The sequence below is a fragment of the Chiloscyllium plagiosum genome, unplaced genomic scaffold (assembly GCF_037043375.1).
Source record: "Chiloscyllium plagiosum isolate Xiang-an unplaced genomic scaffold, Cpla_swu_hap1 HiC_scaffold_43, whole genome shotgun sequence".
Taxonomy (NCBI): Eukaryota; Metazoa; Chordata; class Chondrichthyes; order Orectolobiformes; family Hemiscylliidae; genus Chiloscyllium; species Chiloscyllium plagiosum.
The window spans coordinates 24,893,122-24,910,109 of NW_028270181.1; the positions used below are offsets into that span (position 1 = coordinate 24,893,122).

The following is a 16,988-nucleotide window of genomic DNA, read 5'->3' on the forward strand; positions in this document are numbered from 1 at the left end:
CACAGGCTGAAACCTTGGGATAGCAAGTTCCAAGGCAGCAAAGGCCACTTCCACCTGCCCCCTCCCAATCCCACTCCACCCCACTTTCACTGAGAGCCTTGAAATGGAGTTCACTGTCGGGGAAGCACCAGCGTAAGTTATATCTCACTGCATGGAGTTGACTCCTCACCCAGACAGTGAACGTCTTCACCCAGACAGTGGTGAGCCTGTGGAACCCTCTGCCACAGGAAATCGTTGAGGCCAATAATTGAAGACTTGCAAGAAAGATATGAATATAAGTGTGTGGATATGTTATACAAAAGTAGATATAAGACTTAAGGGATCAAAGTATGTAGGAAGAAAGCAAGAACAAGGTACTGCGTTGGATAGTGTGCCATGACCATACTGAATGGCAGAACAGGCTTTAAGGGCCAAATGGCATGCTCCTGCTTCTACATTCAGTATTCACAAGATCTGCAAAATAGATACGATATTCATCATTCTATAGTTATAAGGTAGAACACAAATTATACTCCCACTGGGTTTGGGGTGGCTGTAAGAGTTTGCTCTGGATATATCTGAGGTATGGGTTGGTGTCACTGCGGTAAAAAGGGAATGGAGCTGTTGTTTAGGATCCCAGGCCAATTTGGCTATTCAGAACAAATCACTGTAAACATTCCCCTAACGTGGGTCAGGAGAAAGATTTTTTTTTGTGAGTCAGGCAATACAGAAGTGCACAATCCCAGCATTGTTCTCTGAGCCTCAGGCAGACTGGATCACTCAAAACATTGGAAACAATTCCTGGCTCAGAGTAGATAAGACTACAATTTGGGTCCAATTCACTGCAAATATCCCCTTTGTCGATGGGCTCACTGTTGACACCTGTTGTTCCACCGCTGTTCTATTTATAGACTGAGCGAGCTGAACATTATGTAGCTTATGAGAACTGACCTTACCAGAGGCAGAATTATCCACTATGCAGCGACTGTGCCAAATCAAACAGTCACAACCAAACCTTTATTTGCCTGTATAGGGGATTACAGTGTGCCATCAAACAGCTCAGTGGGCCCACTCACCACAGACTGACAGCTTGGAAAGGCTCCAGGCTGAATGTGCCAACACACTCACCTCCAATTGGAATCACAAATCACAAACTGCCCTTTCACTGCTGACTGCCGTCACCTTTAACGCTTGTGCCCACCTTGTCTTAGAGCCCAGCTCTTGAAAGGAATCCCTGTGCGTTCAGATCGCTGGGATTTGTAAAAGGCAGAGGCCTGGCCCACAGATGTTTACAGAATTTCTGGAATTAAGTAAATTTTCTGTTGCAAAACTACTATTGCATTAAAGGGGCAATGCCTGTGAAAGGGAGAGCTAGACCCACAGCAAAGTGGTTGGCTCTTAAGGCGGTTAAGAGTTAACGGCACTGCAATAGGTATGGACTCATATGTAGGTCAGACCAAGTAAGGATGGCAGATTCCCTCCCTAAAGGACATTAGTCAACCAGATGGGTTTTTACAGAAGTCAATAAAAGTGACCATGAGACTGTGGGCTAGGTGTTAGGAGTCCCATGCTCAGTTCGCCTTCGGTGGAAAGGCACATAAATGATGATAAGTGACCAGCTCACTACCGTCCAAACCACACTGAGCTTACCTCCAAATAGATACATTGATTTTGATATCCACCCACCATATGTCAATAAGTAATAATAAATAACGAAGCGGGGGCAGTGGACCCGTAATCCAGAGAGCCTAACTCATGTTCTGGGGACATGGACTTAAGTCCCACCATGGCAGATGGTGGGATCTGAATTAATGAAAAACTTGCCTAAATGGCGACCATATTGGTTTTTGGAGGAAGTCACCTGGTTCACTGATGCCCCTTAGGGAAGGAAATCTGCTCATCAGCAGAAAAATACAGCCCTGGGCTGGGGGTGGGGGGCATCTAATTCTTGGCCTGTTGGTTCCAATCAACTTTTCTGCTATTCAGGGCTACAGGGTTGGTGACAACTGCTCGTTTATAAATTTCTGCACTAGATTACAATTTTATTCAATGAATGTCAATTCCACCAACTCTGGTAGAATCTGAACCTATCCCCCAGAGCACTGGCCTCTGAACGACTAGCGACATTACCTCACATCACTATCCCCCTCCAACCGCCCCCCCTGCCCCCGGCCCCCATATAACTTTGACCACAAAGGTTATAATAAAATTAGAACCAAAAGGTTTTTAAATTAATTTCCAGGGCCCATCTGTTCCCCAGTCCATTCTTTTGTCTTGTCATCACCATCGTTATCTCATATTATTTTAAGGCTGTGTTCAACCATAAGATGGAGGAGCAGAAGGAGGTCAGTTAGCCCATCAAGTCTGCAGCTCTATTCATTGAGTTCATGGCTAATCTGATCATTCTCAAATCCATTTTCATTTAAACATTGCATGTATATCTTTGTGCCCTGTACATTTCAGAGCGCAATTTCCCTTTCTCCAGGATTCTGCCATCTAATCGCAACCTAAAACTTCAGAAATTCTACTTTGATGAGCGGATTATTGTGCTTTAGAGGGTTGGTGTTGCAGTCAATGGCCTGTTACATGATAATGCATTGGCCTGGTTACATCACTGGGGCATCAGGTTAAAATGCCTGTGGGGCACACAAAGTTAAAAGTCACACAACACCAGGTTATAGTCCAACAGGTTTATTTGGAAGCACTAGCTTTCGGAGTGCTGCTCCTTTATCAGCTACCAGACGAAGGAGCAGCGCTCCGAAAGCTAGTGCTTCCAAATAAACCTGTTGGACCATAATCTGGTGTTGTGTGATTTTTAACTTTGTTTGCCCCCCCGTCCAACACCCTCACCTCCTCTTCATATGGGACAGAGACCTTCTGAAACTGGTGTGTTACTGTCATCGGGTTAATCTTCCTTAACAGACACAGAGATCTGACAGCTGGAATAGTGGTGTGAGGACTCCAGAGCTGACTACTGGCTACATAGCTTAGCTTATTGATAAAGCCTGAGTGGTAGAACCATCAGTAAGACTTAGCATTTTCCCCGGCTGTTCCAGATTACAAAAAGCAACAGTGTCTCACAGAGATTCACATGGATGATCCCTGGAATGGTAGGTCTAACATATGAGGAACGGCTGAGGATCCTGGGATTGTATTCATTGGAGTTTAGAAGATTAAGGGGCGATCTAATAGAAACTTACAAGATAATACATGGCTTGGAGAGGGTGGACGCTAGGAAATTGTTTCCGTTAGGTGAGGAGACTAGGACCCGTGGACACGGCCTTAGAATTAGAGGGGTCAATTCAGAACAGAAATGTGGAGACATTTCTTCAGCCAGAGAGTGGTGGGCCTGTGGAATTCATTGCCGCAGAGTGCAGTGGAGGCTGGGACGCTAAATGTCTTCAAGGCAGAAATTGATAAATTCTTGATGTCACAAGGAATTAAGGGCTACGGGGAGAATGCGGGTATGTGGAGTTGAAATGCCCATCGGCCATTATTGGCGGAGTGGACTCGATGGGCCGAATGGCCTTACTTCCGCTCCTATGTATTATGGTCTTATGGTCTTATACAGACTCAATTCAGACGAGTAAACCAATGTGCTTCACTGAAGGGAAAGGAAGAAAGAACAAAAAGGAAAATTTAAGGATCGTCCTGTCTCATTTGATTTACTCCAACTGAGAACTTTAACTTTTATACAAGGCCTATACCTTTCAATAACTATTTTAAAACAAATAGAATTATGATCACTAGTCCTAAAGTGCTTCCCCACTAATTTGCCCTGCCTTATTTCCCAACAGAAGGTCAATTTCTGCTCCATCTCTAGTAGGTTCATCTACATATTGATAAAATAAGTTTTTTTTTGAACACACTGAACAAATCCCTCACCATCCAAGCTCTTAACACGATGGCAGTCCCAGTCTATGTTAATGTTAAAATCTCCTCCTATTGGAACCCTATTATTCTTACACATAATCTGAAATCTCTCTACATATTTGCTCCTCAATTGCCCTCTGACTATCAGGGGACCGAAAGTGCAATCCCATCAAGATCATCAATCCCTTCTTATTTCTGAGAGTACATAAGCTAACATATAGATCATAAAACACATCAGTCATATATCCTACAACCTGGCTCCTTGATCCTTAGGACGTTCTCTTTTAAAGTGATATCACATACCAAGTGGGATTCATTCACTACTGACTGGCAGCACCATCAGCATAAAGAAGCACTGCTCAGAGCAACAAAGATTGGGAAATGAAGTCGGGGTTGAAGCATCCCAAGAACAAACAGAAAAAAGGTATTAAAAGGCACGCAGTGGCTCAGTGGTCAGCACTGCCGCCTCACAGCGCCAGGGACCTGGGTTTGATTCCATCCTCAGGCAACTGTCTGTTTGGAGTTTGTATATTCTCCCTGTGTCTGCATGGGCTTCCTCCAGGAGCTCTTGTCTCCTCCCACTGTCCTAAGGTGTGCAGATGAGGTGGATTGGCCATGCTAAATTGCCCATAGAGTCCAGGGACATACAGGCTAGGTGGGCAAGCTAGAGGAAATACAGGGATAAGGTAAGGGAGTGGGTCTGGGTGGGATACACTTCGAAAGGTTGGTGTGGACTTTATTGTTGAATGTCCTGCTTCCACACTGTAGGGATTCTAATAGCATTATGACCAGGGATCAAGATCAAAGGTTTCAATCTCCAATACAAGTAAGGGAGAAATATCACTTTTTTAAAATTCTGTTCAGATTTTCATCAGTGGAGTGACTATCTCCCTTAAGGAATATAAAAAAAATTGAGGATGTGTTTCTAGCTGTTCACATCGGCTTGTTGAAGCGCTGGTCTTTTGTGTTCCTGATTTTCTTAGACAAAGGGATTTCAGAATCTATTCAGGTCATGCAGTTGTTTTTGCTTCTCAACTGTCCTATGTTAGTCAGAACATCCTTATCAACAGCATTAAGGAACAAAAAAGTAAAAGACCCTCAAACTGACACAATAATGTTAGGAATATAGGATGGCCATCAATGAATACAATAAGGAATTGAGGGGAAATTTCTTTAGCCAGTGAGAGTTTAGAATGTAGAACTGGTTACTGTGATCATAGAATCCCTAAAGTAAGAAAACAGGCCTTTCGGCCCAACAATAGGTCATAGGTGAGATAGGTTATTTATATATAATATACAATATATGTATTATAATTATATATATAGTAAGTTCACTTAATTTGAGTTTGGATTTGAGCTGCTGGCTAGTTCTTAAGTTTTTGTACCTAGGTACTTATACCTAAGATGGCGCTGTGTGTCACAGCATTGAAAGCTTTCCACTGTTCTCCTGTATTTTAGTACTTGAGTGCACATAACAATAAAGTCTAAATCTAAAAAAAAACTAAATCTAAAATTTTGGTCTGTGTATCTGAAGGGGTTTAATGATTAACATCATATTTATGTAGCTATGGTGGTTTATTTTTAAAACCACAGTCTGGGAACAATTGTGCATTAGGCTTTCAGTTTAGAAGATTCTGGATATTGTGTAGTTTTTTTTTTAGTTAGGGGAAAACACCCATAGCTTGGGAAATAAAACTTTTAAGGTTTTCATCTGGTAGTTTGCATGAGGCTTGAGTGAAGCTGAATGTGTAAAACAGATACTAGTGTGCATAAGTGTGTGTCAGTTATTTTGAAAAAATAATTTTTGTTGCTAAACTGTGCCCATTGTCTTGTGCAAATTTTAAATACTGTGGTTTCTTGGAAAACAATGCCTTCCTCGAGTGCTGTGGGTTTAAATTTAATGAATTTTTGAGGATATTGATGAATTATTCCAATTCTGCTTCTGTGCGAGTCAGACTACCCATACGTCAACACAAACACAGGATGTTCCTGAAAGGTACAGGTGCCCTAGTCCCCGTGGATTGTGCTCTCACTGGAGAGAGATGACTGGTGGTGGTTTCACTTGAGGGTCACCATGCCTCAGGCAAGGGCTGAGGTTGAAAAGTTAGCTCAGCCCTTGCCATGGTTACCTCATGGGAATTGTGCCCAGGCTGTTGGCATCATGCTGCATTGTAAAGCAACCATCCAGCCAACTGGGCCAAGCAACCCTCCAGAGCAGGCTATGACATCCAATAAAGGAAGTTGTGAGAATAAAAAGGTAGCTTCCCAAAATTAAAACATGGCCCTTGAGCAAATCTCAAGAGAAGCCCTCGAAAAATAAAATGAATATAATTATTTTGTGCCCTACCTCTGGATTACTAGTCCAGTAACATTACCACTATGTCATCTTTTTATTCTAGTCAAGGTAAATAGTGTTGATGCATTTAAGAGGAAGCTAGCGAAGTATATGAGACAGACAAAATACAAGGATGTCTTGATGAAGTGACCTGGCAAAGACTCCTGGGAAAGCATTACAATTGGCAGGGACCCATTGAGCCAAATGACCCATTTCCGTGCTGTCATTCCAGTGAGATAATTAATATGTTGAATTATAAAGAAAAAGGCATTGGTCTGAAACAGTTGCTTTAAAGAGAACACTGCCTTAAGTTCCTGACCCAGGTTTGTTCCATCTGAAGATCAGATATTCATGAAAAACAGTAAGGTACGTTTAAAGAGAAGGTTTAATGTTGTGGAAGCAATCCAGGCACAGAGTTAACTTCGAAATTAACCTCAGAATCTCAGTGACGACTAACCACACAAACAGTAAAACCTGTAAAATATTAAATTGAGCCACTTTCTCAAAGGATAGTGATAAACTCTGTTATCAAATTCACAGGAATCTAATCCACAGTAAAATATCTTTCTGATTCATAAACTTTAGGTTATTTTCAAAACATTAAACATTAAGTTAACACATGCATCAAGACAAATTTCATATTTGAAGTTAACAATGTGTCTTGAGGCCATAGCACCATCTGTGAAAGATAATCAATGTTTTTGTACTTAGCTGAGCTGTTCAACTAAAAGGAGAACTTTCCGTAATAAGGGAAAAACATTTCCAAGTCTGTCAAACATTGCAGTTTGATTAGTAACAGCACCACATTTTAACATCTGTGGAGGCACTGCCTGTAATCTCATTTCTCTAGAACTAGTTTCTCTCACTGCAGTAAATAAGGAGGTTGGAGGAAGTGATTGGGAAATGCAACACATCATCTGACGCCAGTTCTGGGAAAGAGAGAAAGTTGAAGGCTTGTATATGAAATGGACAGACAATTATATGGTTCCTTGCCAAAAACCACTGTGCAAGCAATCCCACCCCATATTGATAGGCTGAATGGCCTTATCTTATGTGATGGCTCTACAACTCTACCCTGACAAGATCTTTGCACAATCTTTTTCCCATTTTAGTGTTGAAGTTGATACTGGGAGAAGGTGTCAAAACAGCTGGCTAACACTGGAAACCCATTTTGTACGGATCTACAACTCTAGGAGTTGAGCTAACATTTGGTCATTGACACAAAGTGGATTTATGGACTCAGAATTAGAAGGGAGAGGATCTATATCAGGGAGTTAACCGGGCTGAGCAGGTAAGTGATAAAGATTTGGAGTACAGTCTATAGATAGGACAGATCTGAGAGAACAAATGGCCCTTTTCCTACTTCCATAACTCTTCTGCTGCTGTTACCTACATAGAGACACACATTTGCTTACTGTGGGGGCGACATGGTGGCTCAGCGGTTAGTACTGCTGCCTCACAGCGCCAGAGATTCAGGTTCGATTCCAGCCTCGGGCGACTGTGTGGAGTTTGCACGTTCTCCCTGTGTCTGCGTGGGTTTCCTCCAGGTGCTCCAGTTTCCTCCCACATCCAAAGATGTGTAGGTTAGGGTGGATTGGCCAAACTAAATTGCCCATAGTGTTCAGGGATGTGTAGGTTAGGTGAATTGGCCATGCTAAGTTGTCCATTGTGTTCAGGGATGTGTAGGTTAGGTGGATTGGCTATGCTAAGTTGTCCATAGTGTTCAGGGATGTGTAGGTTAGGTGAATTGGCCATGCTAAGTTGTCCATAGTGTTCAGGGATGTGTAGGTTATGTGAATTGGCCATGCTAAATTGTCCATAGTGTTCAGGGATGTGTAGCTCAAGCGCATTAGTCAGGGTAAATGTAGAGTAATAGGTTTGGGGAATGGGTCTGGATGGGATACTCTTCAGAGGGTCAATGTGGACTTGTTGGGGCGAAGGGCCTGTTTCCACACTGGAGGAATTCTTGATTCTTGATCTGGATGAGAAGCTTCCTTTGAGGCTCATGGTGGACGTGCAAACATATCTTGCTATTTGATTTACAAATACCTCCTGAGTAACAAGAGATTGCAACTTGGGCGGCACAGTCGCTCAGTGGTTAGCATTGCTGCCTCACAGCACCAGGGGCCCAGGTTCAATTCCTCAGGTGACTGTCAGTGTGGAGTTTGCACGTTCTCCCCATGTCTGCATGTGTTTCCTCCAGGTGCCCCGGTTTCCTCCCACAATCCAAAGATGTGCGGGTTAGGTGAATTGGCCATGCTAAATTGCCCATAGCGTAGGGTGCATTAGTTAGAGGGAAAAGGGGTTTGGGTGGGTTACTCTTTCGAGGGTCGGTGTGGATTTGTTGGGCCGAAGGGCCTGTTTCCACACTGTAGGGAATCTAAAAAAAACTGTTTGTACAGTGCTCCCTGGTCTTACACCCCGGACTGTCAGTTGGCAAATGGAGAATGAAATCAGGCTCAAGGAAGGAGCACGGGCCCTTTAATACTGCTACCAGTGTGACATTGGAAAACCACCCCCTCCCGTGCAGATTTGTTGCTGGCCAGTAAGTAAAGATTGTTTAAATGAGGTGTTCAGAGGCTGGCTGTTGTTCTGCTGAAAGCAATGCTCTGATTTACAGCTGGCGGTCTGCCCATCTGAGTGATGTTCTGGCCCAGAAAGCTGGTGTAAACACTGAGCACTTCTGGCCAGTATTTCTCTATCTGCTTCCCTAACAGAAGGTTTAACTCATTTTACAAAATCATACCATCTCAATAGAAGATGGAAGCCATTCATAGCAATATAGGAGCAATAGGAGTAGGCCATTCAGTCTCTTGAGCTTGTTGCATCATTCAGCTAGATTACAGCTGGTCTCTATCTCAAGTTCATTTACTCATTGAGGATCAATGTCCCTCCATATCCACACCCACTTGGCTATCTGAGTTCATCCCTCCAGAACAATGCTAACACATCCTCCACTACAGCTTACACTTGTGTTCTTTGAATAATTGCAGGCATTCTGTCTCCATTACTCAGACTGGAAGTTGCTCTGCACATTGGTCAGTCCCTATGCTCCAACTTGGCTCCCTAAACCAAAGTAGATGGTAATAACTTCAGCACAGGGCAGTCACATTCACAGTCCTTCTACTGGAGACTGTGACTGGTGCCATTTGTAATGGATTCCCTTTGACACGGGAGTGGACCTTGACTGCCAATTTAGGCAGAAACTGAATGGGGCTCATTCCAATCAACGCCATGGGCGATGGACCAGAACAGGTTCACCAGCAGTAAGTCTTGGAGGGCAGCTACTGTTTCTCTGGGACAATCACCCTCAGGAATCATGATTAATCCCCTCCATCCCATATCACTGCCCCTACCAATGACCTATTTTCCTGATTATGACCTTCTGACAATGAGGATTAGCCTCATGGTAGAATATCTATCTCCCTTGTGTCTCAATGATTGAAACTAGATGAATGATTGAAAGTGCTACCTGACAGGGTGCGATGTAATTTGATCATTACCTACTTCCTTTTACCATGTGTAGCTCAATAGCCTACTGGCTTTTCTGGTTACCCATGTGTGTGGGGACTGGACAGCTTTTGCGTAAATCTGTTCAGCATTTTGGTCCTTTTAACCGTTGTGACACCACTTGTGGAGTATGTGAGTTCTTTATTTTGCCCCTTTGTTCTGCAGTGTTTTATACTTGACTGCATTAAATTTCAATTGCCTTTCCTTGGTGGACAATGAACAAAAATCTATTCATCATCAAGAGACGTTCACCACCCAGGGCACTGTAGAGTGTCTTAAAATGTCTTCTGTCTCTCAGAGTCAGCACTCTTAGTGTGTGACACCAGTGCCATACTGAGGGAGTGCTGAACTGTCAGAGGTGCCAATTTGCAGACGAAACCTTAACCTATTCCATTAGGAAGAGAGGCCAGCAACTAAGGGGACATATATTTAAGTGACTAATAGGAAAATTAACAGGGAGATGAGAAAAAGCTGTTTGAGCCAGCGGGTCTGGAACTTGCCACCTGAGAAACTACTTGAGATAGAAACCATCATTGTATCTAAAAGGTCTCTGTATCCGCGCCTCAAGTACTGGGTGGCATGGTGATTCAGTGGTTAGCACTGCTGCCTCACAGCACCAGGGACCCAGGTTCGATTCTAGCCTCAAGCAACTGTCCGTGTGGAGTTTGCACATTCTCCCAGTGTCTGCATGGGTTTCCTCCGGGTGCTCTGGTTTCCTCCCACAGTCCAAAGATGTGCAGGTCAGGAGAATTGGCCGTGCTAAATTGCCCACAGTGTTAATTGCATTAGTTAGAGGGAAATGGGTCTGGGTGGGTTACTCTTCGGAGGGTCGGTGTGGACTGGTTGGGCCGAAGGGCCTGTCCCCACACTGTAGGGAATCTAATCTACTGTAAGCTGCAGGGCTAAAGACCAAGTGCCAGAGAGTGGGATCAGGCTGCTTGGCCAAAGCAGACACGATGGGCTAAGTGGCCTCTTTCACCGCCATACACTTTCTACAATTCGCTTACATCATTTGTCCTGTCACTTTCTGCTTTGCTTTGTGGGGGATCCTGCTGTGCACAAAGGAGCTGTCATGGCCCTTACATTCCAAGAAAGACTACACTTTGAAAATTAACTCATCATTTTGAAAGCACTTGGGGATGCAAAAGGTACCAATTCTTCCTTACTGTTGCCTCCTTAAGTGTAGTCACTGTTGTTACATAGTTATTTGATGTGACTAGGTTAGCACCTATTTAGAATAATAGACAGACAAAGGGGTTGGCAAGACTTATTTCGAAGGGTAGCAGTTTCCTTTATGTTTTACCTGGAAATTTCCCACGACGATGAGGCCTGCAGCACAGATCCAGCAAGTGACCAACGCTGCTGTGTTCAGTAAGGAGTTCTGGTGTCTCTCCATCACCTGAGCGTAACGTAACAAACCCACCAACATCACTGAAACAAAAAGACACGGCCTTACTTCAGCGCTGTCCATTTATCTGGAACATCTCACATGATGAAGACAAGGAGGAATGAACCAACAAAAATGGATCACAGAGGGATCCATCCATTTAATGCTCCTGATTTGTGCCTTTACTCACCTCGCAGTACTTTACCAGGAATTCCCTCCAGAAACAAATATTGTTCAGCTTTCCTCAAGAACTCCTCCTAACATAGAAATCAGGAGCAGGCCATTCAGCCCTTTAAGCCATTCTGGAAGATCCAGCTTTAATGGTGACTCAAGTCCCCTTTCCTGACTGCCCTCATACACTTTGACTCTCCGTCAACCAGGAACCTTAAAAGTATTCAATGGCTCAAACTCCAAATATTCTCTGGGGAAGAGCTTCACAGGTGAAAGATCCTGAGGGGATCTGACTGGGTGAAGGTGGAAAGGATGTTTCCCCTCGTAGGAGAATTAAAGATTAGTGGTCACCCATTTAAGACAGAAATTGAGAATGTTTGTAATTCCTTCCCGTCAAATGGCAGCAGATGCAGCATCTTTAAACCTTTTTAAGGCTGTGGGAGATAGAGTCTTCGTTACCATGGGGATGAAAGTTTATCGGGGATGGGCAGAAACATAGAGTTAAGGTTAAAATCAGATCAGCCAATATCTTATTGAATGACGGAATAGGCTTGAAGGGGTGTGTGGCCTCCTCTTATTCCTCTTTCAGACATTTGTACCTTCTCAACCTTCGAGAAAAACATCAGCGTTTCAAGTCTGATATGACGCTACTTCAGAACTGAAGAGAACGTGTCATATCAGACTCAAAATGTTAACTCTCTCTGTCTGTCCGTCTGTCTCTCTCTCTCTCTCCAGATACTTCCAGATCTGCTGGGTTTCTCCAGCATTTTCTGTTTTTATTTCAGATTTGCAGCATCTGCAGCAATTTGTTTCTATTTGAGGGGCAAATTCCCATGGACAGTCCTCCTGTCAGCAACAAGTCCTGGAGTCTGCTTGAGGTTCCTTGCCTTTCGACTGTACAACTCCGTAGGGAGCACTCTCACCTGATTCAAAACATGGAGGTATCCAAATCCCAACTCAGGACATGAACACAAATATCAAAACAGATGCAGCCAGTGCAAAGGTGAAGGCATTCCGCACTGTCGGGTGTGCTTTGATTTCCAGATAAGATTAAATCTGCTTTTCAGGAGGCTGCTAGAAACCAAAGGTACTCCTTCAAAGAGAGTTCTGCACAAAGTTCAGTTCATGACCATGTTGCTGTCTGTGTGGGCTGGTTGTGAGCATATTGGCTGCTGGGTTTCCGACAATGCAAATGTGACGGTACTTCAAATGTATTTCACTGGCCTCAACCAGCTTGGAGGGACAGCTAGCAGTGAGAAAGGAGTTAGAATAATGTACGCTGATTACTTATTGCTTGACGGATACCCATTGTGACATCTGACTGGCAAATTCTTGCAATGGATTTTATGGACATCATGCAGGGATGTGGTGGGCCTTATGGGTGGGGAACGGTGGGAGCGCTGCAGGGGCTGGAGAGCAGTGGGTACAGGAACACTACAAGAGACGGAGAGCAGTGGTTCAGAAACACTGTAGGAGGAGGGGAGCAGTGGATTCAGGAACACTGTAGGAGGTGGGGAGCAGTGGGTTCAGGAACACGGTGAGAGGTGGGGAGCAGTGGGTACACAAACACTGTAGGAGATGGGGAGCAGTGGTTCAGGAACACTATAGGAGGTGGGGAGCAGTAGTTCAGGAACACTGGAGGAAGTGGGGAGCAGTGGGAACCGGAACACTGTAGGAGGCGGGGAGCAATGGGTGCAGGAACACTGTAGGGGGTGGGGTGCAGTGAGTACAGGAACACCGTACGGGGTGAGGAGCAGTGGGTACAGGAATACTGTAGGAGGTGGGATGCAGTAGGTACAGGAACACTGCAGTGGGGTGTGGAGCAGTGGGTACAGGAACACTAAGAGATGTGGAGCAGTGGGTACAGGAACACTAAGAGATGGGGAGCAGTGGGTCAGGAAAACTAAGAGGTGGGGGCAGTGGGCACAGGGACACTGGGAGGTGGAGAGCAGTTGTTACAGGAAATACTGTAGGAGGTGGGGAGCAGTGGGTATAGGAACACTGTAGGGGGTGAGGAGCACTGGGTACAGGATCACTTTAGGAGATGGGGAGCAGAAGGTACAGGAACACTGTATGAGGTGGGGAGCAGTGGGTACAGGAACACTGCAGGAGGCGGGAAGTAATGGGTACAGGACCACTGCAGGAGGCGGGAAGTAATGGGTACAGGACCACTGTAGGAGGTGGGGAGCAGTGGGTACAGAAACACTGTAGGAGGTGGGGAGCAGTTGGTCAGAAACACTGTAGGAGGTGGGGAGCAGTGATTCAGGAACACTGTGGGAAGTGGGGAGCAGTGGGAACTGGAACACTGTAGGATGCGGGGAGCAATGGGTGCAGGAACACTGTAGGGGGTGGGGTGCAGTGTGTACAGGAACACTACAGGAGAAGGAGAGCAGTGGTTCAGGTGCACTTTAGGAGATGGGGAGCAGTGGGAACAGGAGCACTTTAGGAAGTGGGGAGCAGTGGGTACAAGAACACTGTAGGAGGTGGGGAGCAGTGGGAACAGGAGCACTTTAGGAAGTGGGGAGCAGTGGGTACAAGAACACTGTAGGAGGTGGGGAGCAGTGGGAACAGGAGCACTGTAGGAGGTGGGGAGCAGTGAGTACAGGAACACTGTAGGAGTTGGGGAGCAGTGGTTCAGGAACATTGTAGGAGGTGGGGAGCAGTGAGTACAGGAACACTGTAGGAGGTGGGGAGCAGTGGTTTAGGAACACTGTAGGAAGTGGGGAGCAGTGGGAACGGGAACACTGTAGGAGGCGAGGAGCAATGGGTGCAGGAACACTATGGTGGGTGGGGTGCAGTGGGTACAGGAACAATGGAGAGGGGTGGGGAGCAGTGGGTACAGGAACACTAAGAGGTGGGGAGCAGTGGGACAGGAACACTAAGAGATGGGAAGCACTGGGTATAGGAACATTAAGAGGTAGGGGGTAGTGGGCACAGGAACACTGTAGGAAGTGGAGAGCAGTGGGTATAGGAAATACTGTAGGAGGTCGGGAGCAGTGACTACAGGAACACTGTAGGAGGTGGGGAGCAGTGGTTCAGGAACACTGTAGGAGATGGGGAGCAGTGGGAACAGGAACACTGTAGGAGGTGGGGAACAATGGGAACCGGAATACTGTAGGAGGCGGGGAGCAATGGGTGCAGGGACACTGAAGGGGGTGAGGAGCAGTAGGTACAGGAACACTGTAGGAGGTGGGGTGCACAGGGTACAGGAACACTGTAGGAGTTGGGATGCAGTGGGTACCGGAACACTGTAGGAGATGGGGAGCAGTTGGTTCAGGAACATGTAGGAGATGGGGAGCAGTTGGTTCAGGAACACTGTAGGAGGTGGGGAGCAATGGGTGTAGGAACACTGTAGGGGATGAGGAGCAGTAGGTACAGGAACACTGTATGGGGTGAGGAGCAGTGGGTACAGGAACACTGTACAGAGTGAGGAGCAGTGGGTACAGGAACACTGTAGGAGGTGGGGTGCAGTAGGTACAGGAATACTGCAGGGGGGTGGGGAGCAGTGGGTACAGGAACACAAAGAGATTGGGAGCAGTGGGTACAGGAACACTCAAGGTGGTGGGGAGCAGTGGGTACAGGAACACCAAGAGATGGGGAGCAGTGGGTCAGGAACACTAAGAGATGGGGAGCAGTGGATGCAGGCACACGGTAGGAAGTGGGGACCAGTGGGCACAGGAACACTGGAGGAGGTGAGGAGCAGTGGGCACAGGAACACTGGAGGAGGTGGGGTGCAGAGGGTACAGGAACACTGTAATAGGTGGGGAGCAGTGGGTGCAGGAATACTGTAGAAGGTGGGGAGCAGTGGGTACAGGAACACGGTAGGAGGTGAGGAGCAGTGGGCACAGGAACACTGTAGGAGGTGGGGTGCAGAGGGTACAGGAACACTGTAGGGTATGGGGAGCAGTGGGTACAGGAACACTGTAGGGTATGGGGAGCAGTGGGTACAGGAACACTGTAGGAGGTGGGGTGCAGTGGGAACCGGAACACTGTAGGAGATGGGGAGCAGTGGGTACAGGAACACTTTAGAAGATGGGGAGCACTGGGAACAGGAATACTGTAGGGGGTGAGGAGCAGTGCGTACAGGAACACTAAGAGGTAGGGAGCAGTGGCTACAGCAACTCTGTAGGAGATGGGGAGCAGTGGGTTCAGGAACACTGTAGGGGGTGGGAAGCAGTGGTTCAGGAACACTGTAGGAGGTGGGAAGCAGTGGTTCAGGAACACTGTAGGAGGTGGGCACCAGTGTGTTCAGGAACACTGCAGGAAGCGGGGGTACAGTGGGAACTGGAACAATGTAGGAGGTGGGATGCAGTGGGTACTGGAACACTGTAGGAGATGGGGAGCAGTGGGTTCAGGAACACTGTAGGAGATGGGGAGCAGTTGGTTCAGGAACACTGTAGGAGGTGGGAAGCAGTGGTTCAGGAACACTGTAGGAGGTGGGCACCAGTGGGTTCAGGAAAACTGCAGGAAGCAGGGGTACAGTGGGAACAGGAACACTGTAGGAGGTGGGATGCAGTGGGTACCGGAACACTGTAGGTGATGGGGAGCAGTTGGTTCAGGAACATGTAGGAGATGGGGAGCAGTTGGTTCAGGAACACTGTAGGAGGTGGGGAGCAATGGGTGCAGGAACATTGTAGGGGATGAGGAGCAGTAGGTACAGGAACACTGTAGGGGTTGTGGAGCAGTTGGTACAGGAACACTGTAGGAGGTGGGGAGAAGTGGATACAGGAAATACTGTAAGTGGTGGGGAGTAGTGGGTATAGGAACACTGTAGGAGATGGGAGCAGAGGGTACAGGAACACTGCAGTGGGGTGTGGAGCAGTGGGTACAGGAACACTAGGAGATGTGGAGCAGTGGGTACAGGAACACTAAGAGATGGGGAGCAGTGGGTCAGGAAAACTAAGAGGTGGGGGCAGTGGGCACAGGAACACTGTAGGAGGTGGAGAGCAGTTGTTACAGGAAATACTGTAGGAGGTGGGGAGCAGTGGGTATAGGAACACTGTAGGGGGTGAGGAGCACTGGGTACAGGATCACTTTAGGAGATGGGGAGCAGAAGGTACAGGAACACTGTATGAGGTGGGGAGCAGTGGGTACAGGAACACTGCAGGAGGCGGGAAGTAATGGGTACAGGACCACTGTAGGAGGTGGGGAGCAGTGGGTACAGAAACACTGTAGGAGGTGGGGAGCAGTTGGTCAGAAACACTGTAGGAGGTGGGGAGCAGTGATTCAGGAACACTGTGGGAAGTGGGGAGCAGTGGGAACTGGAACACTGTAGGATGCGGGGAGCAATGGGTGCAGGAACACTGTAGGAGGTGGGATGCAGTGGGTACCAGAACACTGTAGGTGATGGGGAGCAGTTGGTTCAGGAACATGTAGGAGATGGGGAGCAGTTGGTTCAGGAACACTGTAGGAGGTGGGGAGCAATGGGTGCAGGAACATTGTAGGGGATGAGGAGCAGTAGGTACAGGAACACTGTAGGGGTTGTGGAGCAGTTGGTACAGGAACACTGTAGGAGGTGGGGAGAAGTGGATACAGGAAATACTGTAAGTGGTGGGGAGTAGTGGGTATAGGAACACTGTAGGAGATGGGAGCAGAGGGTACAGGAACACTGTAGGAGGTGGGGAGCAGTGGGTACAGGAACACTGTAATAGGTGGGGAGCAGTGGGTACAGGAATACTGCAGGGGTTGGGGAGCAATGGGTACAGGAACACTGTAGGAGGTGATGGGGCAGTG

At 46.7% G+C, this 16,988-nt stretch overlaps 1 protein-coding gene across 3 annotated transcripts in view; it reads right to left on the bottom strand.

Annotated features, from left to right (window-relative positions):
- The window catches only part of LOC122541784 (transmembrane protein 150A), a 125,690-nt gene that overhangs the window by 15,304 nt on the left and 93,398 nt on the right, over nucleotides 1-16,988 (bottom strand). For all 3 annotated transcript variants that reach the window (XM_087982614.1, XM_043678756.2, XM_043678755.2), the window contains one exon: nucleotides 11,001-11,128. In XM_087982614.1, coding sequence (XP_087838740.1) covers nucleotides 11,001-11,128 — 128 coding nt within the window. The remainder of the gene's footprint in view (nucleotides 1-11,000; nucleotides 11,129-16,988) is intronic.